Here is an 18,777-nt window from a genome sequence, read left to right on the forward strand (position 1 = left end):
TTTATATATGTACATTATTATATACAATATATAAATATTATACACGTGTAGTAATATAAAGGGTGTGGACGAAAGTTATGTATGAGCTGGCATGAGATAATTTTAGATAATATATAATATTTCACTGCCAGAAAATCTTAAATATTTTATTTAACCACTGTAATCCTTGGAATGTAAGGAATATAGTAATAAAAGTAATTATTATATAATTACAGTTTAATTTCATACAGTAAATTTTGAAAAAAGTCAGTTTCTCATTGTAACCGCCATTTGTACGTAGTTTGATCTAATGACGGTCGACATTTCCGGCGCTGTATGTATAAACGCTGCATATTTATTTTATTATATTTTACAAGAAAAAACGTAGTTTTAACCAAGAATGTATATAATTTATACGCATAAATATATAATTACGTAATGTAATCATATAACATAAAATAATCAATTTACCAATACATGATTTTTATTTTTTATGTAAGACAATGTATAATACGACAAAAATGATTTATAATTTCTTTTAACATAAGTAATTAATACATATTAAGGAATATGTCAATTAATGCATACAATTTTTCTAAATAATATTTAATCCTAATATTCTGAAAAATTCTTACTGAAACAATATATTAATAAATAATACAAGGTTTGCGCATACTGTAATATTTTGTATGGCAGTTTGCGCATTTGGGGTTCACACAAGCATTTGGAAGGAATAATAATCGATCGACCGACGTGCGCGATCTCCATTTCTCACACACAAGTTTACTGAGGTTCTTTGTGTATTCTGTAGTGAAGAAGGATATTTGACCATTTAAAATTATCGAAAATGGTTAAAATGGAACATGATGTAAGTAAAAGCTTATAAATTAATTTTTATCTTGGAAAAAATAGTTTATCATTTGTAAGAGTGATATGTATAAAGATAAGAATATGTACCTAGACTTAATTAATTTTTCACTTTGCCGTCCTTATACATACGTATACTGTATAATACGTGATGCTGTTACTTATTATTAAGTTTTTGTAAAATCTTTATTGTTTGTTTTATATGTATAATTTATTATATTCTTTGTAGACTTTGTGACTTGTTGAAGGTCCTTTATGATTTCTTGCAATAAATGAACTACCAGAGTAATTTTAATATAAAAATTAATTAAATATCGCAAATAGTATTATGAAAATGCTGGAATATTTATTACTTTGTTGTTTTGATATAAATAATACGCAAAGAAGTATTTCTGTCGTTCTTTTATAGCATGGCGTTCACTGACGCTACGCCATTTAAGATTTACTGACCTCAGTCTTACGAAATATATCCTATTATATTATTTTTCAATAAAATTGTTGCAACGTTTAAAATTTATTAATAGGGCATCTGTTATTAGTTTCTTACATTACTATAAATTATTTATTTTATAATTTGTACATTATTTGTAATTTATTATTAGTTATTTATTACTAAGTTATTTATTACATTTATATTACATAAATTAATAGAATCTGTTAAAAGTCATGATAGTAACATATACAATATTTTACAAGAAAAGGAATGTAGCTTGTAATACAAAAGATTAGAATGTTAGTAAAGCTTAACCTTTTAATAATTGATATTTAGTAAGTCATATATACATATGTAGTAATTAAATATTATATGAATTTTGAAATTTATTTTTTTATTGCAATATTTTTAGGTAACTTGAAGTAATTTTGGAACTAATATGTTAATAAAGACAATAATAATTATAATACTTATAACATTTTATTTTTTCACTTTTAATGATATCTTTTATTTCAGGATGGAAAAAATGAACCTGAACATGTTAGGAAGTTATTTATTGGTGGATTGGATTACAGAACTACAGATGATTCTTTAAAGAAACACTTTGAAAAATGGGGGGAAATTGTAGACGTAGTTGTTATGAAAGATCCTAAAACAAAACGATCCAGAGGATTTGGATTTATTACTTATTCTCGTGCACATATGGTAGATGATGCTCAAAATGCAAGGTTGTATTTTATAAAATTACAACAATTTAATATAATCCATATATTTATGTTTTAAGTATTAAAACTAATAATGTGTTAATACTAAATTGCTTGGAATAACAAAAGTGAAATGCATAATAATATATACATTTATATTTTTCTTTTTTGTTATTTCAAATTATAGACCACATAAAGTCGATGGACGTGTAGTTGAACCTAAAAGAGCTGTTCCTAGACAAGAAATTGGTAGACCTGAAGCTGGAGCAACAGTAAAGAAATTATTTGTGGGTGGTTTAAAAGATGATCACGAAGAAGAAGATCTTAGACAATATTTCCAAAGTTATGGTAGCATAAACTCAATTAGCATCGTAACAGATAAGGAAACTGGCAAAAAACGTGGTTTTGGTTTTGTTGAATTTGATGATTATGATCCTGTGGACAAAATTTGTTTGCAACGCAATCATCAAATACGTGGCAAGCATGTAGACGTTAAAAAGGTAAGAATTATATTGATATATTATTTATTTACTTAAAGAAGCATTGTAAATTCTCAGATTTTATTACACATTTATGATAATAGGCTTTAAGTAAGGCAGAGATGGCTTCTGCATCAGGAGGTGGTGGTGGTGGTGGTGGCGGTGGTAGCAGAGGAGGACAGAATGTAGGAAGAGGACCTCGTGGTGGCAATCAGGGTGGCGGTAATTGGGGAGGTCGAGGAAGTGGAGGTGGTGGAGATTGGAATAATGGTGGTAATCAAGGTGGTTATAGTGGAGGTAATCAAGGAGGTTGGGGCGGTAACGGCCCTTGGGAGAATCAGAATCAAGGTAAAGGTTCGCAGAAAGATATACTTTTCCCATTTTACTAAGTATTACATTAATATATTGATTAATAATATATTATAGTACATTAAGTTTGTACAAAATACTAATAAACGTTATTTTTAAGGAGGTGGCTGGGGAGGTCAAGGAGGTCAAGGTGGATATAATAGTGGCGGAAATTGGAGCAACGATAACTTTGGCGGAGGTTACCAGCAAGGCTATGGCGGTGGTCCAGTACGGAATAATTTCAACTCTGGAGGAAGACCTGCACCCTATGGTATTAATATGGGTCCTAGTGGCCGACAGTCTGGAGACTCGAGATGGCTACCACCCTTTGGTGGACAAGGTTGCTTCTGTCCTTCTCAAAAGCCAACGCGTCTGTTACGTGCCTTGAGCAACTACTCGTAGATTTGCATTTATTAGTTGTGATAACGTATTTTAATTATATTATAGTATATGTGATATACTATTGTTGATAACCGTAACAAGTTGCACAAGGAGCGTTCAGCTTATAATTAGTACAATTTTATAATATTTTATTACTAATTAAGTATTCACAGACGAAGTGTAATATATCGATTACAGTTAAACTTCGTAAGTAGAGAATTAAAAAATATTTTACAAATATTCGATTATCCGTACAATTAGTGCAGAAATTTATTATCTAGCAGGTTACTTAACAACATTAAAATTTAAACTTTTATATAAAATACCTCACTTGATTTGAAAGTAGGATTATAGAATACGAGTTTACATAGAATTTTTTCATTTTCTTGATATTATTGAATTTATAGACACTAATAAGTACTTGGTGCAACCATGATTGTGTGTTTCTTATGATTCGCTGTTGTTTGTGACCATTACTATTACTAGAGTATTATCTTGCCTGAAACGGTAATATAACCGCACCATGTATCAGTACATGGAATGTGGTAATTGTTAAGTATTTTATGAATTGAAAGCTTACATTAATAGATGAATATTTATTACATATTTTTTGTTTTCTACCTACATACAGAGTATTATTGAAGTTGATATGCAACACTCGTGTGATTCTCTTGTAAAGTTCACATATCATTGCGATATTAATAGATATTCAATAATTAATTACATAGCGCGGTAAGATTAATCCTAATTACAGTTAATGTTAATAATAACATTCAACAAGTGAATTTAATGTTATTTGGAAAACACAACAATTAAAGAAATTGAATAAGTATATTTTTGATATAAGTTAGATTAAGACATAAGGCGCGATGTTGCAGTGAGAAGGAGCGCCTTTGTCCATTTCCTTTATTCTGTTCGAATTGAGTTTGCTCATAATATGCTAAATTATTATTTTATAAAGGTATCTTATCGTAGAAATAATTATTTTTATAAATATTAAATATTACATTATCATTTCTATGTAGTTTCTTTTTTTTATTTAAATAAGTATAAATATTAGATTGTAAAATGCTTATTACATTTAATATCGTTTAATTACATTCTGTATGTACAATAATAATTTAATCTAATTTTGTTAAAAACGCTTCATCTCTCACTATTGTTAGGATAGTAAGATTTGTATAATTATTATATTGTTATCAAATAAGTGGTATCTTATAGAATCTTATGTAATTTTAAACAGTTTTACTAACCTTTTACAATTTATTTTTCAGGTCCCATGGGTGGTGGAAACTCTGGAGGTGGTGGTGGTGGATACGGTAATCAAGGAGGCTATGGTGGTAGTTCTCTTGGCGGTGGAAACATGGGGGGAGGAGGTGGTGGTGGTGGAAGAAGATACTAAAATACACATTATCCATGGTTACTTCCCTCACGTGGTAAGCAAAATTTTACTATAATTATTTCTCTTTTCTCCAGGATATGTTAAAATGACTATGTTTAGCTTATATTTAAATAATATTACTATTTTGAAATCAGAAATATTAAATGAACATAATTTGGAGTAATGTGATACATATATTACATAAAACTTATTTTTATAAATAAGTATTTTGCGGGATTTAATTTACTTTTTTAATAGATGCATTGAGTAATTTTAAATAGAGCTTCATTGAACTGTAAAAACAATTATTATGTTTTACATAATTATATAAATACATCAAGTACAATCAGGAACCATTACTTACAAAATAGTGATTAGTTATAATTAAATGAAAGAATAAATGGGTATTAAAGAGTGTTCTTTGATGCAATGGCTTTTATTTTATTACAAAGTACACACAAGTGCGTGCGTGTTCACATATACAAGAAACTTTAAAATTTTTATATATGTTTGATACGGTTATAAAAATAGAATTATATTTTTTATTGAAATAGCACTTGGGTTTTTAATATGCAAATTTTGAAGTACAAGTATTTGTACTTGTTACAATATTATCAAATAAATAGAAAATTATTTTATTTTGTAGAAATTAAAAACAAAGATAGTTTCTATATACATATTATATATAGAATATTTCTATATATATTAGTGAAGTATTTTCTGATTAACAGAACAGGCAACAGTAGTAGAACAGAATTGTTAGCCAGATTTGATTTATTTAAATGTTATATTCGATAAAAATATCCATATATTTTGTTTTAACATTTTGTTGTTTGTTAGCTTATTTATAAATGTCAAATTATGTAGTTTTAATTCCAAAAATATAGGGATCATGTAAATGTAAATTATATAGCAGTTATATGGATTTATTTTTAATTGACATTTATTACATATACGAAATTGTGCACTGCAAAAATTACGTTAGGAAAATTAAAAAAAATGTATATACATGAGATGAGATATATAGTATCAGATAAATGTTTTTAGGCAAACTGTTATTATATAAATATATATATATTATAATTTATACGAAATAAATTATTGGAGAATGCATGCGCTATATGAGGTAATAATGTTTAAATAAGATATGAAATTTTGTTTTCATATACATTTCAATTAATACAATATACTTTCTAAACTTAAATGCATTGACAAAAGTATTCATTTAATGCTTTAAAATTATTGTAAGAAAATTAAGAAATATTATTTATTTAGAATTAGTGCACAATGATTTTTTGGTTTAGGTTTCACTTATTTTACTTTAATAGGTAAAATAGAATGTATGAGATATCAAGAAATACTATTGAGAATTATTTGAGAAACACATTTTAAATATATTTTATTTATACATAATTTGTTATGTGGAATTAATATCTTCAGTAGCATTGATTTATAATTACATCAGTTTGTTATTTACTTAACAATTTTAAATAATTTGTTAGATCCATTTTTATTTAGAGAAATATATTATGCATTGACAAATGATAACAAATTAACACTTCATTAATTAGTACTTATTTATATTGATATACTTATATCTTTTCTGCAAAAGTGGTTGTAACTATGTGTTTGAAGACGATTTTCTTATGTTAAATGATTCTAATTATTAGTTATGATTGTATTTACTGTTAATAGAAATTTCATATTTTATCTGTATTGATAAGATTTCTATTGAAATGATGTGTTGCTTAATACTGTATGTTAGTCATATAACAAGAAATGTTGTAAGGAAATATTCTTAAAATGATAGTAAATAATAGTAAATAATTATATGACATTTGATTTTTAGCTCAAAATTTATAGATTCTTACAGTTTGAGTATTTTCAATCATCTGAACTAATAGATTTATGACTTTTGAACCTCAGGTGAACCTACTACTTGTCTTCTAGTCGCCAGTACTTCTGTACTGTTTAGTATTGGAGCAGGCAGGGCTATAAGGCTAGAGACAAGACCAGGCAGGACAATCAGGATACAGGACAGAGAAGCGTCATCTTAATAGATCACAGTGAGGGAGGCTTTTACTTGTATTTCTTTTGGTATCTAGCACCTATTGCATATATCTTACATATTCAACTATTTATGTGAAAACATTGCATCACAATTTTCTAGATTGTGCCTGAACTCATTGTGTGGCACATATAATATCCAAAAAGAAAGAAACAATTATTAACATGTAATTATGTTCATTGTTAGAGAAAAAGATACGGATTAATTTGACTATTCAGTTACTATGGCTAGGGATACATCCGTGCCATCCAAATAATAAATTTGTAACATTTTGTTATATTTACTGTAACACTCTGAAAAATGATTATAGATCTAGGATTTTATAATAGACATTGGAGAGCACGATTGTTTCTCTAATTTAATGGAATATATCAATATAGCAGTGCATGTAAGAATCTAGGTTTGGTATCGTGATGACTTATTTCATTATACGCAAGGTGGTTCTTATATAGATTAAACATCTCAGGACAAAAGGAAAGATGCATGAAAGGAAATGTTAATCTGAAATGAAATTAATGATTTTGAAAAAGAACCGGGTATATTACGAATATCAGTCAGCATTTTCGTAGGTTACCTAGATTAATTAATTATTTAAGTTGTAATGTTTTAAGAGCTAGTTAATAAAAATGACCAGAACCTTCTACATTACTTTTTAATTTATGAAATATAATGTCCATAGTATAGGATAAGTCAAAAGTACAAGATATGTATCACTGAAAGGAATAGGGGAAAACATAGCTAGATAAGGGTACATTTCGTTATTATATACAGATATTAATGAGAACTTTCAAATATTATATATAGAAAGCATTCTTGTATTTTCCGTCAACTGTGTAGTCAGTGGAAGCACAACTAAGGGCTTTATATTTATATGTATTCACAGTATTAAACAATTTGTACATATAAACAATCTGTGACTAATTTTGTGTAATTTTCATAATGTATAACAAACATGGATTTATGGATGAAGGGATACATTCGATCTTATATTTTACATAGTCTTTTATTATAAATTACATGCTAAAAATATGAGCAACTCTATGAAGAAAAAAATTGTGATAAATATTCTTATGTGCTAATAAAGCATTAAAAGTCACGAAAAATGTACGATATATTTTTCATGAAAGTTTAAATTGGTTTATAATTAGTTACCGTGATATGTATGTTCATTGAGATTGTGTTTCTAGATCATATTCCAAATATAGCAATAAATTGAAGTGTGCATATTTTTAATAGATATGGATAAATTTGGAACTTAATTCTATCTCGTATCCCTTTTAATTAAATCCACTTTCGGAAGATACATTATTTAATCAGTGTGGTGCAAATAGTAATAAATGTACAGTTGGAATATTATTTCATGTTTTAATTTTATTTATTCAAACTAATAGTTGAAAGTAAAGAAATATGAAGAATGGATATCTTTTATATTTTATTATTATAGGGAATCAAAAATGATAGTGAGGAGCTATAAGCTTTCTTAAATGATTCATTGAATTCCATAAAACAATACAGGCTGTAATCAGGCTGTAAAACAATACAGGCTGTAATCATCACCATAAATGCAACATACATTTTATATTTTGCAGTATTAAGAATATAATATAGAACAATAATAATAATAACAGAATATATTTTATAACCAAGTAGTATAAATTTTTTAATTAGTTTTATATTCTCATTTGCAATTTTCGATTGTATTTAAAAATAATAGTTAAAAGATAATAAAAATAAAAAGGACAGATATGATTATGTCGCTTATTGGATGAATTTACAGAAATAAATAAAATTTCGAATTCTCTTTCAGTAGTATATTATATCTCATACACAGTATTTATTCAGATATTGCACGGCACTGATTATAGATAAATTTTTATATATTGCCGAGATAAATGAATTTTGATTTTGTTTATTTAACTAGTTTTGAGTTAATATATACATTCGTTTGGTCTAATCTGCAGTTATCTTTTTTCAGACATTAAGTTTGTCATTGTTAGGTTTAGTAACATGGTGTTTTCTGTTTTTACTATTGTTATATAATAGATTTGTGTCGTTAAACGTGATTATTAGGTAGTAATGGAATAAGCAATTAAGTAGGTACGTAATACTTTTTGGGTATATTAAGCTTTCAGTACCTGAAAATATTCTTAGTTAGATCTATTATCTAGCAAGTATCTAGTATCGAATGTTAGAAGAGTGAAAATGAAAGAAGAGACTAAATACGGGCAGGTAGCAGAGCAAAGGGATTCTGAACTACACAGCAAGGCTAGGCTTTGCTAGGCTTCTTGCTAGCTTCTGTTATACAACTACAGGTAGGAATATTAGATTCATTTGTTTAGACATAGGGGTTTTAAATGACAGATTGTGCATGATATTAATGTTTTTTAATATTTCTATTAGATTATGCTATTGATTTAATGATTATTTCTTTTTACAAAAACAAAGGAGTAAATAGTTAAATAAAAATTATTATTCATATATTATTATCAAGTTTTGTTTTATCGTATCAAACAATGTATTATGTTTTATATACATATGTATGTATTATGCTTTATCTATGTATATAACATATACATATAAAATGAAGCATATGTATCAGTAAAATTATAAATTTCTTTTTCAATATACTAAAACTCTATGGTGGGAAGAAAATGGAAAAAATTTATACATGTGGAAATGAACATTATGAGTACTACAATAGTTTACAATTAAGCATAACTAATTAAAATATAATCATTATATTTTTTCAAATGAAAGATTAGATTAGAATATGTTATTTTACTTTTATTTCTTTATTTATTTATTTATTAAAGGGCTAAACACATCTAAAGGGCAAAGAAGTAATTATCTTGAAGATTATTTCTATAAATTTATTATCACACAGAAGAATAAACTTACGTTGAACAGTTACATAGATTGTGTTGCAAAATATTGGGAAATGAAGTTAAGATTGTTGCATCATTGGTGAATAAGACACACATTAAGCAATTCTGTTATAAGATTAGGGAATTTATTGCTGAATGATTATTAAAATATTTTTAATATCATTTTCGGACACACTTCAAAAAGAACTCATTTGAACAAATCGTATAATCATCACTATCACTTACAGTTCAAATTAAAAAAAATTGTAAGAATATTTTGAAAACATTAACTTTTGGACCTTATCTGGATGTATATAGCCCTTTAAGTTATTTACTATATATGTTAAATAAAACTTAAGTAAAAAGACAAATTCTTATTTACGAAGTTGATCTTTCTTGATATTTGAAAATTTTAGTTATTATTTATGGCAATGAAACATTATTAATATAAGATATCAGAGATAAAAGAATTATAATATTCTATTATGTCAATACGAGCTAAGAATGTATAAATGTTTAAATAGTAAAGATCTATTTTGGCTTAAATATGAATTATAAGCAAGAGATAGAAATTATTTTTGGTTTACTTCTTGTATATTAACTGCTATCTTTCGTTTTCATTAATTTCTGGTTTACCATTTGGGCTGGTACTCTCAGAGCGCTCCGTGTCACAGCTACCGTTGTCACTCGTCATAGGAGGTAAGTTGAAATCGACTGCTTTTTTAATTTTACAATTATACTATTATAATATTTAACACTCAAAATTATCATAATTATACAACGTACATTATATTAATGGTACAAAAAATAAGGGAAACAAATCTAAATTTTCTATATAGAAATTAATAGTTACCTAATGTATTTAAAAAGTCACATAACAAATTTATGCTGTTCTGTGCAGTATAATTGAGTTATATGCAGTATGTGGACATGTCATAGTCTTGGTGCCTAAATTTGAAATTAATTTTACCATTATTGAATGTGACAGGCTTATCCCTTGAGAAGTTTATGTAATATAATATATTATAACTAGTCTTTTAGAAAGGAAACAAGTTATGGACCAATAAGGAGTAAGTTTTATGAAATTACATGCTCTTATAAAAAAATAAGTGTCCAATTTAAAAAATTAGCAAATGTTACAAATTGGAACAAGTAAGTCATAACTTTTTGAAATATATTTTTTTGTTATTTATATCTTAAAGATTATTTATTGCAGAGAGTAAACTAAATGTACAAGAATATTACAGAATGTTAAGGCATTGATATTTAAATGGATAATGAAATTCAATATAAAAGAGAAAAATATGCAAAAGGTAAAATCTTTATTATAAAATCTTATTCTTTATATTTTTTATCATAATTTTGAAAAAAATAAATAGTTAAGTATTACAGATTAGTGGTTTTCTTACGAAACATCTATTTTACATAAACTAATGTTTTGCACAAGTAAAATAATATAAAATAATCAATTTTCAACTTTTAGACTGGAATAAAATAACAAGGGGTGAAAGAAAATTGGCTAGATCCTAAAGATGAGTAACAAACTTTTATAGTTTGATTACTCGTTGGTTCATTAAGCATGTTTATTAATATTGTAAGAAAGATGTTAAATAACGTAATTATTAAATTATTATGTATTATAAAAAAACTAATTATTTACATTAATTTTCAGCAATGTAATTTGGGAAACTTTTCTAATGTAATAAACCTTTTTTCAGTATGTGGTTGTTCTTCTTCATGTATACCCTTCTACCTTTCTGTCATGTTTCTCTTGGAATATGTTATATCTTCCTGCGTTTGATCTTGAAATAATGAAAAAATATTACAATATTTGTATTACTATTATTTATTGTTACAAATTACGGTTACATTTTAAGTGACCATTTAATAATACGTAGCAATAGGCTATATGTCGCCAGTATATGTATAAAAAGATAGTATTTTAATGTGCAATTCAACGCATTTAAAGATTATTTGAATTAATATATTGTTATCTGTCAAATCGCTTGTATTATACACATTTTATTACTGTATTTTAATTTATATCTGAATTGTTAACATTTTTTAACAATACTAGGATTTTCTATTTTGGCAAATTTTTTTAGCATATTTGCTACTAATCTTTTTACAGTGGATTGCAATTGTTTTAAATTTAAAATATTAAGTTTATTATCGGATTTGCACAAAATAATACATTAATTCTTACAATCCTTACAATTATTTACCGTAACTTATTTATAAAACACAAATATAATAAGTTCTATTGAAGCTTAGTACATATTTGTTAATAGCTTGTAGTAGAAAATTTAGTTTTTCCAACCTCAAACAGAAAATAGTACATTTGATCTACTATCTGATATTTCACTTTCATTACATTGTGGTTTTGTAAAAGTTCCGGTAACAGGACTCGTCGAAGTACAGGAGTGACTGCTTGCAGATCCAAAAGTCTTTTTATAAAAACAGAATTCACAGAATCCACTTCTACCATAAATTGGCAAATTTATCATTCCACTGGAAATTGCGAAGTTTCTGCAACACGTAATATATTCAAAATAATTATTTATCTATAGTATTATTATACATAACTTCAATTGCGATTATATTTCAATATTTAATATTTAACGTGATTAGAATAAGGTGAAAATAAAAATAAAAAAATTTTGTTTAATATTTTGTTCATTATTTATCTGGTTATAGTAATATTAAAATATCAACTAAATTACTCCTAGAATCCTGTAACCTTTCCTACACAAATGAATGTAAAATAGTTCATGCAACGGTTTTTAGTAAACTTCAAACTTTATGTTACCCTATAAGACATAGCCCTATCTTTTACCTCGTGTCACTTTTATATATGTCGATTATACTTCAAAAGAAAAGATATAATATCTGCTTTTCTATCTAGAGAACAATTCAACATTATAGCTGCAATACGACACACACGATATACACAAATTACTGAAAAATAATCATTCCAGAAAATGTACCTTTGCTTGGCCAAACAGTAAGTGCATAAATTCATGTAGGAAAACTGCAATATTTTGTTATACTTTGTATATAATCTACCTTTATATCAATTAATTAATTATTAACTATAAGTTTGAAAATATGCACAACAAATATTCAAATATATAAAAACTAATAATCAGTACTCAAAGAACATATTTTGTTACTTATATATGTCGGAGATGAAAGGACACCGGAGCCTTCCTTCTGGAACCTCGGAAAAATCCGTAAAATCGTTTAAATTAAAGTTTACAGTCGTAGTTAAACAATTTGCCGTCACTCCACGAGGAAAACTATTATGGGGTGTGTCTAAGGACACGAGATCCGAAACTGACCGGAACGAGGGCTATACCCGACGGATCCCATGATCTCGTGTCCTTAGACACACCCCATAGACAAAGACTGTCTGTCCGTTTGGAAAATCTTAATCGCCGGAAAAACCCAGGTTTTATAGCGGGTTCTCGGGCTGACTGGACTTGTGCTGTATACGTGCCTCAACATCAGGTATTCATTGTCCGAAGGAACCGTTGGAATGTTTTACTGTCAAGTACCTCTATTGGTATTTCTTTTAATGAGGGTCATACTATAACTCCACACCTTTGTTAGGCGAAGCGCTCGCCCCGTTGACCGCGGCTACGTTCGGCGACTGATGGTCGCCTTGAGCCCAAGTTTATTATAGTAAATCGCAAACAAGTGCAATTGGGCAGGATGACGGCAAATTGTTTAACTACGACTGTAAACTGTAATTGCAATTTTACGGATTTTCCCGAAGTTCCAGAGGAAAGGCTCCGGCGTCCTTTCATCTCCGACATATTTGTGTTAGTTCTACAAGCCTCAATGTGTTATTTGTATCCCTCGAAATTGTAGTAATTTATGTGGGAAAGTCCATACGATCAAATTAGAGCAACACAAGTGATGCAGAAAATCCACTGAAATCAAATATGTTCTTCATGTATATACATACATATGCATACGACACGAGTTAACTAAATGTGTGTATCTATAATAGAATTAGACGTAATACGAAATAATACATACTAAGAGTTGCGATAGTAAAGAGCAGAGAATTATGGGGATAGAAGATAGGGATCGATCGTACTTCAAAAGAAAACGAGATGATTTCCAATGCGATGAGTATCCCTTTTACATAGGATTATACTCCGAATCGTCGGCAATACATACTCGTATATCATCTCATTGTAACGCACTAATTGTAAGGATTAAACTAAAATTAGAACGAAAAATTATCTTAAAATAACGTATACCCACTTCTGGAAAACAAAAAGCCAGCAAAAGATTGGCACGAACAATCCATACTAAAATCAGAAAAGCATCAAAAGTTCGTTCTTTTTTTGAAATGTTTATTTAATGCTGATTCCGAGATGTTTTCTAAAGTCCTGGGTCACATGCAGCAATGAAATGTAGAAAAATGCAACACTATTGGCATAACTTAACTAGGAGACAATCATTTTCGATGACAATAACAGGATTCCATTAAGGATTCTTACCAGTGTCGTGAACGGAGTTTAAATACTTATGAACTGAAGCCAATGAAGAAAAAGTTATGTAAGAAAAGAAGCGTCTATAGTTTGCAGTCTATAGCTTTTTTGTAACGAGTCATTTCTCTATAATAAAAGCGATGCCGCGTGCCGTGCAACACGTATTTTTTAATCTTATGAATATTCATTTTTAGTAAAAGCTAATATATACTTACTTTACAAGTTTCATTAGATGTTCAAGATTGAGCGAATTTTAGAACCGTTCGAGTCTGTAAGTGCAAAGGATATCTATGTTTCGCATCATAGTTATTATACAAAAGCTGCGAATATGTAATTAATTTTGCAGAGTTCGCGGTATCTATCAAATACATACATACAGTTACTCACAAAATTGAACGTGCAACACCAAATAGTACTGATAATCGAAAATCTATGAGGCATCAAACTAATGAAGGCACATTGATTTTGATAGAAGAATCGGGTAATCGGTATCGATAACTAAATAAATATATTATAAATAAGAAAAAAAAGAAAAATTTAGAAAAAATAAAATTCTAGTCTATCTGTATAGTTTTCAAATATTAACACGTTATTCGTTTTGTATATCTCTAACGAACCTCTAGTTAAATATTCAACATATAGTTCATGTAAGTAGTTACCGATAATATTGATCAAGTTGTGCCTTCTCTATCCTTTTATCTTTTGCACGACGATTTTGGAACCAAATTTTTATCTGCGTTTCTGTAAGATGTAAAGATGTAGCAAGCTCAAATCTTCGTCCTCTAGAAATATATTCCCCTCTACGATATTCAACTTCCAATCTCAATGTTTGTTCCCCGCTGAAAGTGGTTCTTTGCCTTCGTGGTCGTCCCTCTTTCCTCCTTTTCCGAGCTACTGTTCAATGTAAACGAGAGATTCTCTTAAATGATATATTTTACTATACACTAAAATGTTTATTTACCGTATATTAATATTTCTTAATGTATAATGCAGCTTGTTATTCCTTATAGGAAAAATGCATTAACCTACTTATGTGAAAAGCCTATTAATTTAGAAAATATTTTAATTTGTCCTGTAATTCTAACATTTTCACAGATTATTGTATTTTCATTTTGCGTGCTTCTTTTTTTTTTGTTGTTTTTCATTTAACACGCTAGCGATTCTCGGCAGCCTCGCCGTGACAACGGCTTAAGGGGCAGGCGAGTAACACTGGGTTTGCAGAAATATAGCAAGGTATATTTCACATTGAAATGCGGCCAACTGCGTCCAGTAATCTCATCACAACATCGGTACGAGGTGGCGAAGCGGAATAAATCCATTCAAACGTGTGCGTATACCTGTATTGTGTTATATTGTACATGTTTGCTGTAATAACACTTATCAATGGAAAGCTTTAGGAAATGAATAAAATATTGAAATACGTATTGCCGACAAATTATCGGTGTGTTTTAAGGATTTCAAGGAACGTGTAAAAACTGAAACAGATGATGCCTCCCGTTAATCTTGATTAAATTTATAATTATAATAACTTCTGGCATTCGATGTATACAATGTACTTTTATACGAGTGCTAGTCGATAAGAGACTGTGATTAGCTATTTAAATTTATTTAAAGTTTGGGAGAGACGAATTCAATTCTTAAATTTGACGTCTTCTTTCACTTTTGTGGGGAACAAATAATCGAATACAAATTTCTTGGCGATAAAAATAACTATAGAAGATGTATAAATAGAATTCGAAAGCAAAATTTCTTTAATTCTAGTATGTTGATTAACAGAAACGCGATTTGTCTTATATCATGTATAATGTAGATATATTATCTGTAAGATTTCGTAGCATATTTTAGTTGTATTTTAAATGTTTCCCTACAGTAATCTATGCAATTATTGGGAAATAAAATACAAGTAAGGAATAGATAGATAATGAATGGCGGAATGAATGAAGTGTAATAAAGAGAATGTTTGTACAAAGATATAAAGAGGAGGGATAACAAAAGAATTGATATACATTTTATGCTATTGTAATTAGTAAGTTTCATTTTAATTTGTCCAGTTGCTAGGCCATCAGACTGAAATAAATACAATGCAAATACTTACAATAATCTGCAATGTGGTAACTTCAAAATATTTGTAAAAATGTAGTAAAAATTCTATCGGATAGCATACCATAAGGGAATAATTCTTAAGCAATCATCATGGAATAGGCAAATTCCGTAATACGATGTATTTGAAAAAATCAATAATTTTATTAAATAATTATGTATAGAGAAAAGAAAATGTATAGAACGACAGTAGAATGATATATTCAATTTTAACTCTTTTTAATAAATCAATTTACTGATCAGATTTATTTCTGCGGTACAACGTATTAAAATATTGTTTATGTTAATTTCAATTATTAATCGAGAATTGTAATTCAACACTCCTACGATTATTGTTTAAAATACATTTGATGTTGCACTACTTACGTCAATAATTTTTAACATTAACGAGAAGAGTAAAATAATACTTACAGAAAGCTGAGAATCCTTGCAAATGGTGTTCCGAAGTTGGGAAATATGGTAAATTATGAAAATGCGGCGGAAGCGCAGACGGATATGCAACTTGAGATAAAAATACAGGATTATTAGTAGGTCCGGATTGATGAAGTTCGTGAAACAATGGTAATCTTAAATTAAAGAAATTCGAGTTCTTCTCCTTGTCATTCGTTAACACGTTCGTTTCGTTGCTATTCTGTTTCCCGCCTCGTTCCGTGGATCTTTCTTTTATGCCCATTACCTACGCAGAAGATTATCTTATTAAATCCCAAATTGTCCTAATCCTTTATCTTATACTTGATAAAATATTATTTGTTAATAAATTTAACGTCTCCGTCTTTGCATAGTTGCATATTTATCAATATTTCCTTAAAATTTTCGTTAAAAATGTTTCGTCTATTGAAAGCAGCTTTTATCTCGAACTTTTACATAACAAAACAATTGTCAAATATACTTAGATCGTTAGTCTATTTACTAAAATTATCGCGAATCTTATTGGGAATGGCCAACATTAAGATAATACTCTAAAAATTAATCTATTAACTGTCAAGATTTCTCGAAATTTTAATATTATTTTATAGATTTTAATCACTCTTCAATGAGAATTAAAATATGTTTCAAAAATGTCAAAAATATATACTTTCTGTTTCGATCTGAGGATAATCCTCATTTGGAAATCGTAAAAGAATTATACTTTTAAGGTATTCAGATGAAGATTACGTTGGTAGTTAACGAGCTAATATCGGAGAAAAGAGTTTGAACGAAGAGAAGGAAGTAATTATAGATCGGACGCTTCGTTTAAACGAGAACCAGAAAAAGTATCGAAAACAATAACGAACAAAAGAGGTTTCTACACGTAAGAAAAGCTATTTCTTACTTGTATAACTTCATCGTTCGAAGAATTGCACGAATTGTCTGCATCTAACGTGTTTCTGTTGTACAGAAGTATATTCGAAGTAAAGTCGAAGCTTGATTTCGGTTTAGGTGTTTCTTCGTGATCATTGTCGGTATCATCGACCTTTTTCGCTTCGAGGTGTCCATAAATTCGCGCGAAGAATTGTCTTGGAGATGATGGTCCTTCTGCCTTCGTCGACATTTAGTCAAATTCTATCGACGCGTTCCAGTTTCAAAATAAAAGTACAAAAGCTACAAACCGCTCGTCTTAAGCGCGATATACATCGTCGTCTTTATTTCCTGCGTCATTCTCAAATCTTTGATTTTATTCTTGTATGCCACTAACTCGATCGACGTTGAATTTGCCATTGCACGAAACTCATTCAATTCGTTGTGGATAGATCAAAATGAGAATGAAAATTTGCAAAGAATAGAAATTTGCATCCTCTTTGATGTCACTTTAAATCTTCCGATCCTAGGCGTAGCGAATAGGTTTGTAAAATTCACGTACGTGCACATCTATTTTTCACGATGTTCAGAGGACCAAAGTTACGTACAAGAAATATGCAAAATAAATATGTAACAACGTGTTAAAACTTAAAGAAAGTGCACGTTTGCGCGCACGCGTCAGTTTATATACGTTCATATACGTATACAAATAGTGTTCACATAACGAGTAAAATTGTTGGATACGACACTTGTACGTAAAATACCTCGAGAAAGAGCACCGAATGACTCGGTGCGAGGTTGCACACGTATCTGAGTCGAAGTTTGCAACGTCCATTCTCTCGCTTCATGGTTAGTATGAAAATAGAGAGAAGGGATGTTCGGTGCTCGTACTCCCTACCCCATGAATGTTCCCCACTATGCGTGGTGTACCACCCCCATCCCTTCGGTTTCAGATAATTTCTCTGTCATCGTTGTAACGCCCCTTTGCGAAAAAGCACCTGCAGACGTTTGTGGCTAGTCGAAGAGAAACCGATTTTATTACATATTTCTAATTGTACCGTGAAACTCGAATATGTTGGTAATAAACGTGTAACCGAGCGATAAATAGTTTTAGATTAGGATCAGTGACGTAAGCTTCGTTTCATATTGACGAATCTATTTGTTAGAAACAAGGTATTAACTGTATGACGATTAAACGAATTTATTTGATAATTTTTGTGTCTTTTAACGTTTTGTATCTCAGCCGAATACTTCAGTTTGATTTTAGTTTGTTCTGTCATTTAATATACGACGCGGATGAATTCTCTTTGGATTTTATGTTAATCTTGTTGAATAACGTTGAATTGCCGATAGAGAGATTTATAAAAATCATGAACCATCAGCGAAGCGA

At 28.9% G+C, this 18,777-nt stretch overlaps 2 protein-coding genes across 8 annotated transcripts; one reads left to right on the forward strand and one right to left on the reverse strand.

Moving 5' to 3' along the window:
- The first annotated feature begins 677 nt into the window (after positions 1–677).
- LOC100748395 (heterogeneous nuclear ribonucleoprotein A1, A2/B1 homolog) lies at positions 678–10,807 on the forward strand. 7 transcript variants are annotated; one of them, XR_001102834.3, is made up of 8 exons: positions 679–847; positions 1,796–2,007; positions 2,171–2,483; positions 2,567–2,816; positions 2,932–3,150; positions 4,466–4,627; positions 10,162–10,656; positions 10,721–10,807. XR_001102834.3 is itself a non-coding variant. In XM_003486248.4 (7 exons), the coding sequence occupies exons 1-6, from the start codon at positions 827–829 to the stop codon at positions 4,591–4,593; spliced, it is 1,137 nt and encodes a 378-aa protein (XP_003486296.1). In that variant the 5' UTR covers positions 678–826; the 3' UTR covers positions 4,594–4,627; positions 6,499–7,877. The 7 variants fall into 7 exon arrangements, 4 of the variants coding, with proteins under 4 accessions (XP_003486296.1, XP_033174424.1, XP_012250279.1 ...); XR_004460894.1 differs by having other exon boundaries at positions 10,162–10,203; positions 10,493–10,807; XR_004460895.1 differs by having other exon boundaries at positions 10,162–10,203.
- Positions 10,808–10,825: 18 nt separating this feature from the next.
- On the reverse strand, positions 10,826–18,178 carry LOC100744841 (homeobox protein rough). Its single transcript, XM_003486221.3, has 4 exons — positions 17,422–18,178; positions 16,521–16,785; positions 14,669–14,903; positions 10,826–12,033 (listed from the first exon to the last, which is right to left on the reverse strand). The coding sequence occupies exons 1-4, from the start codon at positions 17,638–17,640 to the stop codon at positions 11,826–11,828; spliced, it is 927 nt and encodes a 308-aa protein (XP_003486269.1). The 5' UTR covers positions 17,641–18,178; the 3' UTR covers positions 10,826–11,825.
- Between the last annotated feature and the right edge of the window lie 599 nt (positions 18,179–18,777).

This window comes from Bombus impatiens, unplaced genomic scaffold (genome assembly GCF_000188095.3).
Source record: "Bombus impatiens unplaced genomic scaffold, BIMP_2.2 scf_0102, whole genome shotgun sequence".
NCBI classification, from domain to species: Eukaryota; Metazoa; Arthropoda; class Insecta; order Hymenoptera; family Apidae; genus Bombus; species Bombus impatiens.

Bases quoted from the DNA above. Each gene is read 5' to 3' on its own strand.
- LOC100748395 (XM_033318533.1), top strand. From the start codon at position 827: ATGGTTAAAATGGAACATGAT. The intron at 2,008-2,170 runs GTTGTATTTTAT...TTCAAATTATAG, and splicing joins GATGATGCTCAAAATGCAAG to ACCACATAAAGTCGATGGAC. The intron at 3,151-4,465 runs GTTGCTTCTGTC...TTTATTTTTCAG, and splicing joins ACCACCCTTTGGTGGACAAG to GTCCCATGGGTGGTGGAAAC.
- LOC100744841 (XM_003486221.3), bottom strand. From the start codon at position 17,640: ATGTCGACGAAGGCAGAAGGACCATCATCTCCAAGACAATTCTTCGCG. The intron at 14,904-16,520 runs GTAAGTATTATT...TACATTGAACAG, and splicing joins GCAAGGATTCTCAGCTTTCT to TAGCTCGGAAAAGGAGGAAA. The intron at 12,034-14,668 runs GTAACTACTTAC...TACGTGTTGCAG, and splicing joins CAACTTGATCAATATTATCG to AAACTTCGCAATTTCCAGTG.